Genomic DNA, 19046 nt, shown 5'->3' with positions numbered 1-19046 from the left:
TATATATATATATATATATATATATATATATATATATATATATATGATATCATACTGCAGCTAACCATTTTTTAATAATATTTAGATAATGTTTGTTCCATTGTGTCATCAGTACTCGAGCAGCATTAACAATGTGTCTCACATCCTTCAGCAAGTATGGATGTGGTATATATATATATATATATATATATATATATATATATATATATATATATATATATATATATATATATATATATAAACAGTATATGAAGTATATACAGTACTGCTGTCTCATGATAATTAGGTTATGTACTTAGCAGAAATGGCTACTGAAGGATTTCACAGTGGTTAGCAGGCTAGCTGTGCCATTTTGTAGACATTTACAGCTTAACTTAACATGTAACCACTCATACTAAATTCTTCCACGGGGAACATTATTAACAATATTTAAACATTAATACATAGACAAGAAAAAACACCCATAATGTCAAGGTCTGCTAAAAATCACCTGCTGCTCGGTTGCTAATTAGCATTAGCATTCCCTCGTACAGACTTAAAATATGTACTCCCTAACCTTCTGCTAAGATGGCAACCTTTGAGAATAATACAGGCAGTATTTTAGCAGTAATAAGTACAGCATTATCATACCACATTGAATAATCCCACTTTAACGATAGCATGAAGAGTGATGAGAGCCTAATGATGCACACACTAGCTAAAATGCTAAATGATTAATAAGGAAAGTTATTTTAAGTTTTTATTTCTAAATTTGATATCAGTTTATTATGAATTCAGAGAGATCACAAGAACAAATGTTATATAATCACATAGTTTCATATGTTAAGTATGGATGTGACAGTCAACATAAAAATGCTTTAGAAAAATTAATTCAGGGATGCTCTGGTGTCAACTTTCTTTTTTCTTTATTCAGTTTTTCCTGGCAATAGTGCCGAAAACTCCACAAAATAATAAAATAAAATCTGAACATCTTAAACACGCTGATATAAATCTCGAGTAAATTCCAAACCAGAGCTCTTTGTAGTGAGTGCAGCTGTGTACAATAAGGATAAACACATGAGTAAGTTCAACAACACAGCCTGACATGGCAATGTATTGAAGCCAAATAATGGACAAATTTAAGTGTCTACATCCTCTCTATTTTTCCCCTGTCCTCTCCGGCCTCGCCTCTTCTTGGAGACTATCTGTCTGTTGCCTTTTTGATGTTCTCCCTGCTCTCTGCTTGTAGGGAGGTTGGGTTGGGTCCGGATTCCCCCACACTGCCTGTGGTTTTGCTTGGCTCTGCTGTCATCTCCGCTAAAGCTTGTTTCCTCTCATATTGTTTTGACAGGCCGGCTTTCCACCGGGAGTCATCAATATTTTGCCAGGATTCGGGCCAACAGCAGGAGCTGCAATTGCTTCACACATGGGCATAGACAAAGTGGCTTTCACAGGATCAACCGAGGTACTTTTCTCTCTAGTGGAACGGCTCAGATCAGCATCTGCCTACTGCTAGCTTTTGTCACTGAACACAGTTGACACAGTGACCAACATGTGCAGAGCATAAGAGCAGGCTGGGTAATTAGGGGATGTTGTGCGCCTGTATTGAAGTCTAAATGACAAACAAATGGGGTCTTACATAAGCCGCGCACCCTGTCATTACTCCTCATGACAGGGCTCTGATTTTATCGCACACACATGCACATATTTGCGCTGTCAAGAGTATACAAACAGGTCTCTCTGAAAACACTGCCTCTCGTCTGTTTTCCCTCAGCTGTCTTTGAGGTATTAATGCACCTCCATACCGCTTTTCATTTAGCTCACCATCAGGATATACCCTTACAGCTCTTGAGAACAGGGAAGCAGTTAATGGGAAGACAAAGGACATACCATGTTAGGTGTTGAGCGTTGTGGTCTGAACAGATTCCTGGAGTCAGAGAGAACAGCCAGAGTGACGGCAGATCCCTTTCTACAGATCATTTATAAACATCTGTCATTTCCATGTTGACTAACCCCTGTGTTAAAACCATTTACAGTAGTCCCGATGTTGTAGTGATATTTTTATGTGACCATCCTGTAATTTACACCTATCTTTAGCAAATAACACGGCCTTATGTAATATTTGTTTTGACTCCTGCATTGTGTTGGAGGCGCCATGTGTACAGTATGTGTAATTGGAGCAGTCCCTGATAAGCCCATACAGGTACAGATGTCACAGATAAAAGCAATGAAAGCAAAACCGACTGGAACAATGAGACATTCGCTCACTGGACCTTTTTTACCTTCAGAGGTGCCTTAATCCGTCATGGCATAGGTTCTACAAGGTGTTGGTAACATTCCTCAGGGATTTAGGGTTTTGTTGATGTGATGATAGCATCACACAGTTGCTGCAGATTTGTCGGCTTCACGTCCATGATGCAAATCTCCCGTTCCACCACATCCCAAAGGTGCTGTACTGGATTGAGATCCAGGCAAATTGTAGCCTTCCTGTTTTTAACTGCTGTTAGCCGACAGGGGTGCCACCCGGTGTGGCTGAAGCCAATCTGCGTGCTGTGCGCTTTAGCGATTCTGCGCTGGCATTCTGGCCATTCCACTCTGAACTTATTTTCACCCAGAGAACTCCCACTCACTGGATATCTTCTCTTTTTCAGATTATTCTCTGTAAAATAGATGGCTGTGTGGGAAAATCCCAGTAGATCAGCAGTTTCTGAAAGAGTCACACCGGCCTGGCACCAACAACCATACGACATTCAAAGCCGCTTAAATTACATTTCTTCCCCATTCTGATGCTCAGTATGAGCAAGGGGCAGTTGAACCAGTGTACCTAATTAAGTGGCACATGAGTAGACATATTCCTGTAAAATGTAAACGTGAATGTCACAGGGAGAGAGCATTGTTAGTGTACGCTGTTGTTTGCATTTCAAAGATCCTGGATGTCGATGAGGCAGATTTTAAGTGACGCTAATGGACTCGAGGAACAGCTGTGAGAGTTGACCAGTCTGTTGCTTCAACACTGAAATTTCCCCAAAACAGTTTTAAATGACTTTGGTGATATGCTGGGTTTTTTTCTTTTTATGAAACAATGGTGGATTTTTTTTGTTTATTTTTTTAAATATCTGGATAACTTGCAGAACTGAATTTGTTATACACATTTATGTCTCAGTTTAAAAATCAACATTAGCATCTGGGCAGGAGAACAATTCAGCTTCAGATATATTAAGAACTGTTGGCTAAAGTTATATCTGCTAAGGTTTGGGGTTATGCAGTTGGTTGTGGGGTTCATTGTTATTATTATAATAATTATTATTATTATGTTGTGTGATTTATGTCTGTCCTCTTGAAAATTCCAGTAAATTTATTGTCTACGTGATATGGAAACAGTTGGTGTTCGTACCAATGGTTCTAACTTTTAGAAAGTCATGACAGGGACCAGACTGAAGTAATTGCAGGTAGTGGTTGCTGTCCAATCGATTAGTACTGAAAAGTCTCATAAATGACATTATTCATTTATTAGCCTTTGTAATCTTTACCTCTGTTCATTTATAGGCTGCAAAGCGGAGGCATCACTCCCTCAGGACCTTTAGTTTCTTCCATTTTAAAACCATAATATTCCCAAAATAGTGATTTTTTAATATTTTCACAAACAAATGCTTCCATTTGCTGAAAGGGTGTCGGGAGTCTTTTGCCCTGCTCCCTGCACTCGCTGCACAGTCAACCCTTAACAAATATATCATCAGCTGTCTGTCGTAGGACTGACGGCAGGCCGTTGGAAAAGATTTACATATTGCCCAACCCAACTAAGCATGTTAATATCATATTGTGTGTTTGTGTGCGTGTGTGTGTGTGTGTGTGTCCATGCTGACATAAGCATTAAGCTCAAACCACAGCTGTAGACCATATTGTTCCTAAAAATGGCCACAGCATTGCAGAGTTTGTCTGTGTGGAGCCAGGACCTTGGGCTAGCCCATGCTGGTATTAGTTACATTAACTACAATGTGTTAAAGATAAGCATTACCAAAATAATGCATGACTGCATCATATCAAAGTCTCCTTAAATACAAACAGAGTAGTAGAAGTGTGCGTCTGGAGAAAAAAAAGTTTACTCTTTAAATAGAAACTCTGAAACAGCTGTCAGCCAGCTGTAAATCAACGCCTCCTGGCGGGCGTTACAGCCTTCCGTTAGCTACCAGTCTTAGTAACACAGCAGTAATTTATAAAATGACCAATGGCACACACATTAGATTGTACAGCTGAAATCATCAAAAACTAATGTGATCTAGTTTTTGCGGGAAAAAACGGATCCATTTTGAAGCAGGAGACACATTTATTTTGGAGCCAGCATCTAGCAGCTTTCAGCAACACTGCATTAGCTACATTTTGGAGACTAGACCACACTGATATTAGAAACGATCAGACACCCATGAGTAGTTCTTGATCAGAGACTGTATAAAGCATGGATGTGCCCACATTCAGAAATTGTATTGTGGACTCTGTTAGCATTTTGGCTGTTGCCATGTTGGATTTTGGGAGGAAGAAGTTACTTTATATGAATAAACAAGTGGCGTGCTAATTTATCACCTATCCATGAACTCGAGTGCAAAACACAGAAGCACATATCAGCAAAGCATGTTAAGGCAATTTACTAGCGTAGTGTTCATACTGTATTGGTTAACACATGTCAAATGATTAAGGGACACAAATCCCTAGGAGGGTTGTGTCAGGAAGGGAATCTGGCATAAAAATCTGGCAAATTAAACTTATTGATTTATCCGCTTTTGTGGTGTCTTGTGAATAAGCAACCCAAGTAGTGAACTAATAAAACACTAGAACTTCACTCACCAAAGCACATAACTTCTGGGATGATTTGTCCCACACATCAAGCCCTAATGTTAGTCAGAAAATCAATTAAAAATTCACCTACAGCAATACCGGCCCAGTCTAATGGCTGGATGTAACAAAAGTGAGGCCTCGTAGATGCTAGTCAGCTTCAGCTAAATGTGTTGGGAAAGCTGTCTGTTAATTAATAAGGCCACACCCCTAACTCAGTTAAGCAGGTAGATCAGTTATTAAAAAAATAAATCATTCTACTTATAGTTGATCTGAATGGCTATCTGTAAAGCACAGGGACATTTTTATGTCAAGCTAAACGTGCTTTGTAATGCTGTACATGGCCATTTTATCATGGAAGTCTAATGAGACTCACTCCCTTTTGAAGCCAGCCTCAAGTGGCCACTAGAGGAACTGCAGTTTGTTTTGTTTTTTTGGGTTGTTTTTTTTTTAGCATTGTCTTAATTCATTCCAAGGCTTCTGATTGGCCGATAACAGTAACTATGTGTCCTTCCCTGAGTCGTACATGTATTGTCATATGATTTGACCTTTTCTAGGCAAACGCAAATAGTTCCTAAAATAAAAGTTCAGAACAGAAATGCACTATTGTGGACACAGCCTCCTTTGTGTTCTTAGCTTACTTATTTGTGTGTGTAGGATGTCTGTTCAATGTCTACAGTGTCTTCAATCGTTCATACAATTTCTGTAAACATTCAAATTCAAGCACAACCTCACTAGGATCACCAAACTTTGTTAGAATAAGCCACGGTAAAAACTGTTAGCAGCTGCTAACTGTCTATATTAGTTACTGTATAATTTCAAATATTGATCTAGTTATGATTAAACCATAATCATGTATTTATCTATTTAGAAATTATCTATCCTGTGGCATCTTGTTTAACTTGTATTATAAACATCTTTGTTTAACATCTCATCCCAATTGAACATTTCCTTTATAAGTGGTCCAGTTTGGGGGGTTTCTTGTTGTTTTTGGTTCTTTTTTACTAGTTTTCCTGTTATTTCGTGTGAACTGGAGTCAATTACTGAGAAAAGAGCCAGCACTGTCAGAGACTGCTGATGCCCAGACAGTGAGTCACTGCACTGTAGTAGCAATGGTGGGATCCTAGCAAGCACCTCATCTCCTCAGACAGGACTGAAGGTGCTGGAGTAGCTACAGGTGGATTTTAGGAGCTCAGCTCATCTCTCACTGACTCACATGTGGCGGAGGAGTCTAGCAGCCCAGTGTGTTTCCTTTACCCTTGAATAAACACATGCTAAACTCCCCTTAGTCAGCCACTTTATGTTTCTGATCAAAGACAGACAAAACACATCAGAAAAATGAAGCCGAGCCAAGTTTTGTGTTGTATTTAGGCAGCTTCGGTACCAGCCGCAGCCCAGCTGTTCTGATCTTAGTCTTTCAGTATATAATGGGAAGTAGAGCGAAGAAGAAAAGAGCAAGAGAATGAGTCTTTAACATGTTTGAAGATGTTTTTCTTAGGGGTGGTTTGAAGAAGGGGGGGGGGGGGACTTGGACACTAAGGGGTTTTTTCTTCTTCTTTATCTATAAAAGACACAGTATGAGTAACAGGAAGATGAATACTTGTTTAGGGTGTAGGATTGTGAGGGTGGTGTATGGGATTTTCCAGGCTTGTTATCAGTCCAGTTATTGCAACGTGTCAGAACAGTGAAAAATATTGATAAAAACTGGTGACTCATTCTCACATCCTAAAATCATGTTTACCTAAATTGGCAAGGGGGTCAAATAGTGTCCGGCAGTTTTAACCTGTATCTTTTCATGTTGAGTACGTATTACTGCAACTGCCTTTATTAGTCTTAAAGCAGCAGGTTTAGATTAAAGGCTATAACCAGAGGTGCACAGTCAGCCTGGCTCTGTCCAAAAGTGATGAATCCCACCATGTATTTATTTATTTTATTATTTAATTATTCATTTAAATGTCATGTTTATTTTTTTTAAGTTGCCTCATTATATGTTTGTTTTGTGTCTCATTTAAAACACATTGAGTTCCCTTTGAATTTTAAAAAGTGTCTAAACAAATAAATGTGCCATGACTTTAATCTCAAATTAGCACAAAGTTCTGTTGCCTTTAGCTCAAGCTAGTTTCTCCTGCTCATAAGCTCATAGATGGTATGATGAGTGGGCGTTGCCACTGTGATGTCGCCTGTTTGGTACCTGAAATCTTATTTGGATTCCTTGAGTGGTTGGCGGTGGTTGCTGGAGGCTGCAACAAAAACTCTTACCACCTGCTCTCCAAGTGGTAGTAAAACTGGGAAAAATGCAATGCAAACTGGGAAGGCAGAACACTCACCTTCAAAGTAAAAGTTGTACCTTACCACTGGAACCAGAAGATTTCAAAACTTTTACTTTGATGGTCTTTGTTCCTGGTTGGTGTCGCACTTTTAGCAGTTTTAGCAACACTACCGCTAGGCGAGCAGTTAACAAGCAGAGGCCCATAAAATACAAAAATTTCAATCACCAAAGTGGAGTACAAACCTGGACAAATAATCACACTGAAAACCATACTAATCAGTATGCAACAAAAACCCCCTCGTGATTGCAATCTTCTAGTGGCAATCTACCAGCAACACTAACAATCTGCTAGCAGCGCTAGTGGCAATCTGCTAGCAACGCAGTAGTGTGTTGCCTTTGTTTTATCATGTTTGTCTTCAAAATATCTTTGACCACTAGCCAAGCACTAGTAAAACTTAAAAAAGTGTGTCACAAACTGAAAATTATAAACAAGAAAAATTAATTTAAGCTTTTTTAACAAGGTTGGCTGCAATGCTAAGACACAAATTTAAGCATCTCTTTTTCTGGTTTATGTCATACTTTTCACAGTTTCAGTATTAGCTCAGAGACTAGCTGGACAATGTTTATATGCAAGTACAATGCTTTCTTTTAAACTACAACTGTAGCAAAATGCTAACAGCCAAAGCAATCACAATGAGGTTTTTGCTAACTAGTTGTAGAATACATATTTTTGCTAGGGAGCATGTAGGCTTGCATTACTGGGATTTTATCAGTCATCTCCCAGTGACTGCCATCAGCATCCAACCACTCCTAAGCAGTCAGGGAATACAAATTTTTTCCTCATGACCAGTGGTTCTCCGATGTTTGCAGACTAGTTTCTTGGTCTATGAGACTAATGCCTTATTCAAGCGATCCTACGTTGCCACCAAGCTTACTACACATCCAAACAGTGAATATATTAATGTTATGTGGTTAATGGTCACGTGCCTCCAAAAACCTCATCGCCTTCAAGTTTCACTAAATCTCCAGTCACCAGAGAAAAATATCTTTTCCCTGACTGGCTTACTGGTGATTGGTGGAGGTACAAGGGTATTGCTTGATCTTCTTACCTTAGCCTGCTTCTAAAATATCTTACTATGCATAGCCTGTAATGTAGCAAAAAGAAGTGTGGATGTTATTTAATGATGTATTACAGAGAAAAACAAGGTTCAAGTAAAAAAATATTCATGGCTTGTATTCAAAACATTTTCAAAGATTTAATGATTTGTACTAAATAAAACTAAAACGTTCTCCCCCAGGATGAATTTTACACATGATTCTCTTGAGCAATAGATCTTTATCAAGGAATGTTATTCCTCAATCCGTAATTTATTATTCTTCATTTAGGTCATCTGATATCATCGCTCCTGATAAGGAGTAAAGTGGAAATTAGGGCAATAGAAGGATGAGATAAAACACCACAAATCCCTTGCCGTCTTTCATATCGTCACACCAGGCCCAACTCATACCGAATATCCCGTCTCGGTGTTATATCACAGTACACCACCCACACACCTTGTGGTTGCCTCTTCCTGTCCTACGGCACATATCAAATACTCTTCCCGGCAGAAACATCATTTTGTTTTCCTCTCGCTGTCGCCAAAAGCCTGTAACAGATATTCTTTCTGTGTGTTTGCAGAACTCATGTTTCAGCTGGCCTACCAGTATATAACTTGTTTGGAGCTAACCAGCCTCTTTAAGATATTTAATGGTTCCAGCTGATTTACTGATCTGGCTGTGAGCCTTGCATCGCCACGAATAAACCTCTGATCTGTTTCCTCTGTTAGGTCGGCAAGCTGATCCAAGAGGCAGCTGGGAAGAGTAACCTAAAGAGAGTGACGCTGGAGCTGGGAGGAAAGAATCCCAACATAATATTTGCAGATGCTGATTGTAAGTTTTGTTTTGTTAAAGTAGAGTTTTATTTGTCACTTCATTTACCTGACCCCCTCCCACCCAATGTCTGTCTGTCACAATCACGTTTTTTTTGTAGCTGTGCGTCATATTCTTAGAAAAGCACTCACAGCTCTCACCCTTACTGAGAACCTTAAAATGTTCGGGGCTTAGCAGTGCTATGAAAACCTCTGGATGGATGGGTTTCATATAAACTCCAAGTGTCTCACCAAACTGGGGTTGCAGAGCGTCTCAAATGCTTTCAGCAGCCGTGAGAGGGGCACACTAGGGCCTGTAAATCAAGGGAATGGACCCCGACTCGGCCGAGACCCATAAATCACAGGGGTCCATTAACCCTTTGTGCACAACAGCGGGATCCTGTCTCTCAGGTGTCAGGTGTCAGATTTGCATGGGATAGCTCCAATAACACTGCACACATGACTTTTTATAAACAGATAAATTTGTTCTGTCTTTATTGATATTTAATTTGTACGTTGTTTCACTTTTAAAGACCAGTCAGGTCTTTTTTTTTACCTAATAAGTAGCTTCATGGTTATAATTCTATACTACTTTTGTTTAGCTATTAACCAGCACAAATCTCTCCATTTCCCCAGTGGATCTGGCTGTAGAAGAAGCCCACCAGGGTGTGTTTTTCAACGCAGGCCAGTGTTGCACGGCAGGCTCTCGCGTCTATGTGGAGGAGCCCATATATGACGAGTTCGTCCGGAGGAGCGTGGAGAGAGCAAAGAGGAGGATAGTTGGCAGCCCCTTTGACCCCATGACTGAGCAGGGACCACAGGTGAGGAGCACAGAATCAGAAGCTGTGATCGGTTTTTCTATCATTTGCTCTGTAAATTTCATATATTGCTCATTTTTTCTGTCATATGGGAGTAAGTCTGTCCTCCACCTCCACAGATCAGCCGAGAGCATCAGAGCCGTGTGCTGGGGTTCATCCAGAGCGGCATTACCGAAGGGGCCAAGCTGGAGTGTGGAGGCAAAGCTCTGGGCTTGAAAGGGTTCTTCATTGAGCCTACAGTCTTCTCTAACGTCAGAGATGACATGCGCATTGCCAGAGAAGAGGTATAGTGATAAAGACTCCAGCACTACTAATGCATCTTGAGTTGATTTAAGGGCTGCAATAGAAGAGGTAGCAAAACAGTTCATGAATAAATGTAGAGGCTGTTAATAACCTGTTTCTCTAACCTGGAGAAAAAAAGAGTCACTAAAGCTGTCAAAAAATGTAAAAAGGTACCAAAAAGGATGGTGATACATAAATTAAGTCCCTAATTAAATGCATTTACCTAAGAATAACTAATAATTTTGAAGTTCATAGTGAGTCTGTGTATTCTCATTTCTTTGATGTGTGATGTTAGCTTACCATTTACCATATTTCTACAGATTTTTGGGCCAGTCCAGCAGATCATGAAGTTCAAAACAATTGATGAAGTGATAGAAAGAGCCAACAACTCAGATTATGGTTTGGTTGCCGCTGTATTCACCAAGGACATCAGCAAAGCCATGACCATATCCACAGCCATGCAGGCTGGCACTGTCTGGTAAGCTCTATCTGCCGTGCTTCTTCAGCTCCATTCAGTAATATTTTTCATGTGAGAAATATCAGCCACTTTCCCGAAGCTTTAACTAACAGTGTGCTGATTTAGAATCATTACAGTAGCCACAAAGAAAAGCTTTTCTTCCTTTTTATCCACCCATAAGCTCAGATATGATGAGAAAATATCAGAAATAATGTTCCAAGACAGGACAACTCAATTTTATGATTGGTAGAAATGAAATTAATAGTAAATGTTACTTGTTGAGTTAACCTGCAATAGTTTCCATTTTTAATTACTTCCAAATGGTTATGAGTAGAAGTATAGATAGCTGCCAGAAATCTTGCGTCACTTGTTATGCTTAGCTATTTTAATAACTCTTCCTTCATCCCTGATGTTGACCTAATCACCATCGGGCAATTTTCATCACAAATGCCACATAAATTATTCTGTAACCAAGAAAGGATATTATATGCTCCATCCTTAATTATAAACATTATATTTATGTGTCCAATCACAAGACATCAGTAATAGGTAAGATCCAGAACTTTAATCATAGACATTGAGAAATTCACTCAGCAGGCGGTCAACTCAGGCAAAGAGACTGACTCCAAAAGAGGGGAGAAAAGTCATGTATGAGGAGGCACACAAATATACAAAAACCTGAGCTAGAAAGGAAAAAGAAAACACAAGTAGTGCAACTATTAAAATGGCATGAATGTTTGAGACTAAAAGGACAATCTAGAAATTGGGGAGTACTGTACAGGAGGTGTATGAAGACTCAGAGAGCGATCAGCTGAATGTGGTTCAAAAAACTGGCGAGAGAAGAACAAGGACATAAGTGATGAAGCACGAGAACAAAGTCTTTCAGCAGAAGGATGAGAAGGAAAAAAATCGCTGAAATATTTAATAATTTTACTTCATATTTTCGAGTTACTTCAAAGCATTGTTTTGGCGGCAGCTACAGCAGCTGTAATCACTACATTTACAGATATAGAACCTGACATTTTTTAACTGTGTTTGCTAAACAGCAAAAGAATAATTGTTATTGAGTTCAGAAGTTTTTAAAAATAGCTGTGATGATGAGAATGTAATTTTACATCCGTCTTCCCAAATGACACTTTGGATAAAGTTGTGCAAAATTTTTATAGTAAACTGCAAGTCAACTGATCAAGAGTGATCAATGCTTTGTGTATTTCACAGGATAAACTGCTTCAACGCTCTGAGCACACAGTGTCCATTTGGAGGATATAAAATGTCTGGCAATGGACGTGAAATGTGAGTAAGACTTGGTCGTCTGCCCGCTGAATACACACAAATTAGTTGCAACACTAGTATTGCTGACTTAGTGTTTTGAAAGCCGACTTTCCAAAAAAGCTTAACATGATGTAAATCTCTATCTAAGAGGAAATATTCCTGCTCCAAGAGCCTCCAGCAGTGTGTACACTGTAATTCAATGTTGCTGTCAGCATTTGAGTTTAAACAAGATGTTTCTATTTCTTCTTTCAGGGGAGAAAACGGCTTGAAGGAGTACTCAGAAGTGAAGACCATCACAATAAAGATGGTCGCCAAGAACTCTTAAGGCAGCCACACTTTTTTTGGGAGTGGGGAGGGAGGAGGAGGTAGTGTCTTCCTCATTGTTGACAAGCTTTTGTCAGTCTGTCCATGGTGTCACACCACGACCCATCAGAGCTACTTATATCCATGATAACTCCAGGCTGTACCCACTCACTGCCTCCCGTCCCTCTGTGGACATTCAGCCGCTTCCAGTCCAGGTATCGCCACTTGTGTTGCCCCCCCTCCCACAGTACTCCATACCTCCTCCACTAACTACACTAAAGCACTCACAAAGACGATGGGGGAGGCTGCTCTGACTTCAATACCCAATAACAACGCCCATCCCAGCCGTTACAACCCCGATTCTCACCACCAGATGCTGGATGCTCAGAGACTCAGTTGCCGCACTTGCAATCAGCCCTTTAGCAGCTTGTAACCCGCTGGGTGACAGTTTTTCTCTGTACTGTGCGGTGTGATCGTCAAAACCTCATGTGTCACTGTCTTGTTAGAATTTGTGCGAGCACGTTCGCTCATTCAAAACCACTGATGTCGTCAGCCTCAGACACGAATGGATGAAATGTTAATTCTGAATTAAGATTGATTTCTAATTGTCTTTGTTTGTATTTTAGCTCATATGACTTAACACTGTATGTCGACCTTTGACTGATGTAAACGTGAAAAAACTTTAACCTCTTAAAAGCATTTTACTCTCACCTGCTAAAAGAGGAGTAGATGTGTTTTAAAATACATGTAACTGATTTTCATTGATGTCCATCTATTTTTATGTTTATACAATCATATGCTATAAAATTATAAAATGACTATAGTTGTTTTTTTTGTTTTTTGTTTGTTTTTCAGTAAAATCTTTTTTTCTTGGAAAAAGTGTTTCGAGTCTTTGCCGATCAAAAAGTCTCACATTTTAATTCAGGCTAAATCTGACTATTTAATTATTACATTAAATATCTATACTTAGATAGCTCGTTATATTGATCCACATGTTGAACAGTACTAATAGTACTACTCATTATTATTATACTTTGAATACTAATTCAAAATCTCCATCCACTCAGATGTATTTTTTTCGGTGTTTGGAAAAAAAAAATCAGTTTTAGATTTACTGAGCCAAAATGATCTGTGACGTATAAATCAGCCCATCCAGGTCCAGCAGGGAAGTTACACAAGTCTGATGTGAACATTTGAACTCTGAGGTAAAAACCGTTTCCAAACTTATGAAATTGGAAATATTTGCATAGTGATAAACGCTAGAGTTTTTACTTGCACCACAGAGGAGGTGGAGGTGTCATTGTGGGAGTTATTAATCATATTTTGTGGGGGACAACATTTAACACACTACTTATCCTCTTCCTTCCTTATTTAGTTGGCCAGTGCTGCAAAATATTAAAGTTGTATCAAAGTGTTCCAGTAAAAAAAAAGTCGTGGTGGGGGCAGCAGCAGGTAGCAGCGGGTAAAGTTAAGCCTACCAGGTGAATGGAAATACTGTTTATTTCTATTATGAGAACACCAAAACTGCGTAGATAGCTCTGACACAATTCCAAAGAAGAAAAGTAAGAATAACGTTAGCGTGTCACACACATCCTCTCGCTGTGTGAATTGCTGTTTTACTATAAATAATAGAACGCTTGTCAGCATGAGTGACGGTTGTGTCCTATTAAGTGGAAGTAGGGTGGGACAAGGAAGTAACTGCTTAATAACAACTTCTGACATTTACATGTGTGACCTTACGCCTTCATCTGTCTCTAAATTTAGACTTCTAAAAGCAACTGAGGAATGTCAAAGAAGTGGAACATTTGAGTACATTGCATGAAGGAGTAAAAACACACATATTAAATATGAGATTTTGCCTCAGCTGCCCTCTTTACACACTATTTGTTTACTTAAACACAGGCTGGTTTAGTTTCAGGTCCTGGTGTCGTGCATGCTGGCTCATAGTTACTCAATCACAGCTTAATGGGACTAAATACAAAAACAAACAACAAACTGCTATTAAGATCTTTTGTCTGTGACATATGGAAAGTCTGACACAAGAACTAAACCACAAAGGCAGCACGCATACTTTTTAAAAAATGCCCATTTAGAAAAAAAAAATCACTTTTCCTTTTTTTTTAAATGAAAGAGGGCCCTAAAGACAGAAGTGACCACTGAGGGAGGCTACAGCAGAAATATGAGTCTGTTTGGTGACGGCGTTCATGCTGGAGGTGAAGACGCCGTGCTGGAGTGGTTCTTTGGCAAATAGCTTTTAATTTACCAGGCTACGGTTTCCCACAACTCCTTTCCCAATTTATATCAGTCTTTCCAAGGACAAGAAGAAAAAGTGATCTCCTTATTGCAGCACTCTGTTAACACTACAGGGTATGTCAGTGCAGACCAGGAGATTACGCTCTCAAGATAAAAACGCATTTATGAACCTGTTTATCTTCTGACTTATTTAAAAAATTACTTCTAACCTCTATCCTTGCTTGCTCTCTTTTTAAATCAATTTAAATTCACCCTTGCAGCGTTAACACTACCCTGTGAAAAGTTTCTGTCACTTTTCACACAATTAAAAACCTCCCATGCACTCAACAACATAACAATGAGCAAATGAGAAAGACAAAGAACTGAAATTTCCTTTTTTTGAGGGGATTTTATTCATCTTGTTCTTCTTTAAGAGATTTTGAAATGAACAGACTCAGTATTTCCTTCATGCAGACGCTTCAGAGCATCTCATTTTCTCAGCGTGCACGTGCATAACCCCACAGTTAAGGACATCAGCCTAGAAACAGACCACACACTGACAGGGACATTCACCCTTTGTCCAGAAAAAACCCTTATCCTTCACAAGCCTTGTTTATAGTTTCAGTTAATATTCCAGAAGATAGCGCTGCTTTTCCTATTATCTGTTCCTTCATAATATTTTCTCACAGAGTTAACGGAACAAACAGATGTGTCTTTGTAATGTCCGGTCCTCTTTATTTGTCACAAAAGCGATTTCCACATTTACGGACACTTTGGAGAGGTAGCTAAGGACAGAGATTGTGTGTGTATGTGTGCGTGCGTGCTTTTGCAGAGGTGGTCTGATTCTTCTCACTGAAACATTGTGCAAGCTTCTCTCTGCATGCTTCTCATTCCAGTTTAGTGTGAGTCAGGGCTCGCTGAGCGAACAGAGACTCCTCCACACCAGCGATGCTGTGATGAGTTAATGTGTGCATGCGAGCGAAGAAGAAATGGCTGTTGAACATTACAGAAAATAACAACAGCCCTGGATGGGGAGCCTTTGTCCTTAATTTAAGGAGAATTAAAGCAATAAATTCAACATTCACAGAAGATGGAACTGGCGCTAGTGTAACTGGAGGGATCATTGCAGGGTAGCAGTCAGTTAAAGGGGCTTTCTTAAACACAGAAGTGTACTTTGTTCTGTAAATGAATACTGCTTCTACTACTGCTGCTGCCTTTCACTGCACACTTGAAAACTACAGAGTTAGTATGAAGAATTTCTACTTTATTATGTACAGCTTGCTTGTACCGGGTTGGACCCCATTTTGCCATCAGAACTGACTTACTTCTTCCTGGTACAGATTCACCAAGGTGCTGAAAACATAAAAAACATTCCTCAGACATTTGATTTATATGACAGCATCGCAAAACTAGTTTGAAGTGATCTGATGTTTATGACATGATTCATTATCCTGCTGGAAGTAGCTATCAGAAATACTTAGTGAGATAGACATCATCAAGAACAATATTCAGCTAGGCGGTGGTGAAGTATCCCTGAGAAAATATCCCTCACACGATTACACCAACACACTCTAAACTGTTGATACAAGGCAGGATGGGTTCATGCATTCGTGTTATTTATGCCAGCCTCTGATCCTACCAGCTGCACGTCACAGCAGAAACTCATGAGCCCAGACAACATTTTCTAACCGTCTGGTGTTCGATTTTGATGCGCCTGTGTGAAGCACAGACTGGGTTTAGTGTTCTTAGCTTACAAGAGTGGCGCCTGGTGTGGTCTTCTGCTGCTGTAGCCCATCTGATGTCTTGTGCATTCAGAGATGCTCTTCTGCATACTTCAGTTGTAACTGCTATCAGACTGCTGATAGGAAGGCAGTCTGGCCATTCTCCTCTGACCTCTGACATCACAACAAAGCATTTTCACCCTGGGATTTGCAGCTTACTTCTTTGGACCTTTTCCCTGTAAACCTGAGAGTTGGCAGTGTGGGAAAATCCCAATAGATCAACAGTTTCTGAAATTCTCAGAGGAGCGCGTCCAGCTCCAGCAACCTTACCAGGTTCACACTGACTTAACCTCTTAGCGTACAGTGTAACAGTGTATTAATATTTTTTCAGAAGGTCAATAAACACTTAATTTTAAAAACAAGAAGAATGTCCTCACAATTATTTCATAATTCAGGTCTTAAAGGGTTAAATCACCTTTCTGTCCTTGTTCTGCTGCTCGGCTGACTGAATATAATGAGCCATTGAACAGATGTACCTAATGAAGTGGCCTGTGAGTGCGTATCAGTGCACCACTCATTTGCTTTAACCTCTTATCTGTTGTGATCATGAACAGATTCTGTGTAAAAGTGAGACAGAAGGGAATGATAGTTGATGTTCTGCTGAAAAATGCGTTAATTCCACATTTAGACAAAAAAAAGGGTGCGTTTTCTGTAGTGTGGATAGCAGCGACATGGTCTGTCTGCACTGTCAGAATGAAACATGTAAACATCTCAGGATTGCCCCAGAGACCGCTGACTTTCCAGATTCATACCATGAATGAACGCACCGGTCAGGATTAAATCGACTTCTAAACTAACTGTCTAAACATGCGTGTCAGCATTTTTAAGCCAGTTGTGAGAAACTACTAACTTCCGAACGCAGCTTTAAATGTTTACATGAAAAGCAGTGATGTTTACTCTACTGTATGATGATTCTGTGCCGTGAAAGTCTTCAGATATAATTGTGGCAGGCAGGGTCAGGGTCAAGAGAGCCAGCTTTCAACAAGAAGCACATGACCACAATCAGCATTCATACATCAATGTCCTGCTTTGTTAGTGCATTTATGTAGATTCGAACCTGCTTAACCTGACAGAGATTAAACGTGTCTCTGGAGCAGGTTACGTGTGTTGCTACTGCCTGCGATCCCCTGAGCAACGCTGTTACACGTCAAAGTGTCAAAATAATAATAATAATCGCATGACCATAATATGGGAAACATGCATACAGTAGCAACCTTTCACAAAATAAAAGGATAGAGGTGCCCTGTCATGAGTACATCTAGGTGATGAATAGGTCACTAACACCTCCGGTTTAATTTATCACATAAAACATATTTTACATTAAGAAGCGATATCCTTAAAGACTGGTCAGCCGTTATGGGATAGATAATGTATTGGATGATTTAAGCGGTGCCTTGGAATTACTCCAAGGTTAAGTGGTAATCCCATATCCATCAACACGTGAATCTCAATACAAATGACCTGGACTGTGTATTTATTGGAAGGAGCACTTACAGAGCTTGATAAGTATCATTCACCAGCCATTACCCTGTAGTCAGAAAGATGATTTATAGGAGCCATTTGCATGGAAATCTCCCCATCTGCTCAATAGCCTCAAAGATTCAATTCTGAAGAACAATTTCTCAGATTCAAACACTGAAATATAACTTCTTTAAGAACAGAATTACTGAGGTGATCTATTGAATTTCCATGGTGTGCCAAATCCATTTTGCGACTAATGAAACGACTCATTTGTACCATAAGGACTTTAATGAGATAGTGACATTGCAGCTTTGAATGTCATCATAAAACTTGTGCTTGACATGTCTATGATCAAGTCTGAGTAGTGTTTTTCCAATAAAACTGTGGCAGAGAGGCCCAACGGGGTCAGTCCTCAAGGCAGAGATGGCTAATTGTTTAGCTTGGCTGATTCAGAAATATTCCCTGATTGTTCTACCAGCGTAACAGCAAATATATCTCATGGATTATATTTCACTTCATCAGGAACTATTTGTAAAAGCTGGGTGGGGTGTTAATTTGTCCACAAAGGAATTCCAAAAATAACCACCGGCTTGCGTCCAGTGTGATGTCAGTGTAATGAACATAATGCTCACTGATGATGTTGAAATAGTTTCCATCTGCCGATCTGATTGAGCACGAGTTAAAGTAAGGTGCATGCGTGTGCTGTAAACTATTCTCTCATTTTTAGACATTTAGAGTTTACAGTTTTTGTGGGAACTTATCTGCTTGCAGCAAAGACTTGAAATAAAATCCACTCGCAAGTACAGTTGAACTTTTTAAGGTTATGCATGCAGCATCCAAACGCCTTTTTGCCACTATATTGATTATAGAGATTGTTTTGCACAATGTAAAAAATAAATGTTTGCTATAAGGTTGATTTAAAAAAAAAAATTCCTGGTATTTTATCTTAAAAAGGGGCTGTTGATATAAAATATTCAGTACTCCAGCGCAGCCAGTGAAATCATTTTATGCCTTCTTAGCCTGTTGGCTTTATTGTATTTGAAATATCATGTGTAACGTGTCCTGCATCGTCATGAAAAACAAAGCAAAAGTGTTTATGGTAGTGTAGAAAAAAAGCAGGGTCTGCAAACCAAACTGTGGATTCACACAGAAACAACTTCTTCTGTTTACATCATATCGGTCTCGTTAACATTTTTTAATGTTGCAAAAGACTTCATGTAGGAGCTGATCTTCAGCAGCTTTTATCGTACTACACAGATCTGTTTGTTTCTGTTGATAATATTGCAGTGATTTTGCAAATGCAAATGTCTAAACAAGCACTAACTGACCAATTTCAAGTCTGTTCCCAGAAGAAGAGAAGAGAAGCAGGGCTGTATCTTTCCGGTTTCCCGGACAGGTTAAGGACAAAAACACTCATCCTTTCTGAACTAAATCTTCCGACACTGTGCTTCTAAACCC

General features: G+C 39.5%; 1 protein-coding gene across 1 annotated transcript in view; it reads left to right on the top strand.

The window, feature by feature from the left end:
* The window catches only part of aldh1a2 (aldehyde dehydrogenase 1 family, member A2), a 28522-nt gene extending 15590 nt beyond the window's left edge, over positions 1–12932 (top strand). The window contains exons 7-13 of the mRNA XM_040010619.1: positions 1331–1444; positions 8902–9004; positions 9619–9803; positions 9920–10084; positions 10403–10560; positions 11758–11832; positions 12064–12932. Of these exons, the coding sequence (XP_039866553.1) occupies positions 1331–1444; positions 8902–9004; positions 9619–9803; positions 9920–10084; positions 10403–10560; positions 11758–11832; positions 12064–12136 (873 nt within the window). The 3' untranslated portion in view covers positions 12137–12932. The remainder of the gene's footprint in view (positions 1–1330; positions 1445–8901; positions 9005–9618; positions 9804–9919; positions 10085–10402; positions 10561–11757; positions 11833–12063) is intronic.
* Positions 12933–19046: the final 6114 nt, after the last annotated feature.

This window comes from Simochromis diagramma, unplaced genomic scaffold (genome assembly GCF_900408965.1).
Source record: "Simochromis diagramma unplaced genomic scaffold, fSimDia1.1 OVJJ01000603.1, whole genome shotgun sequence".
NCBI lineage: Eukaryota > Metazoa > Chordata > Actinopteri > Cichliformes > Cichlidae > Simochromis > Simochromis diagramma.
This window is presented reverse-complemented; position numbering and strand designations above follow the sequence as displayed.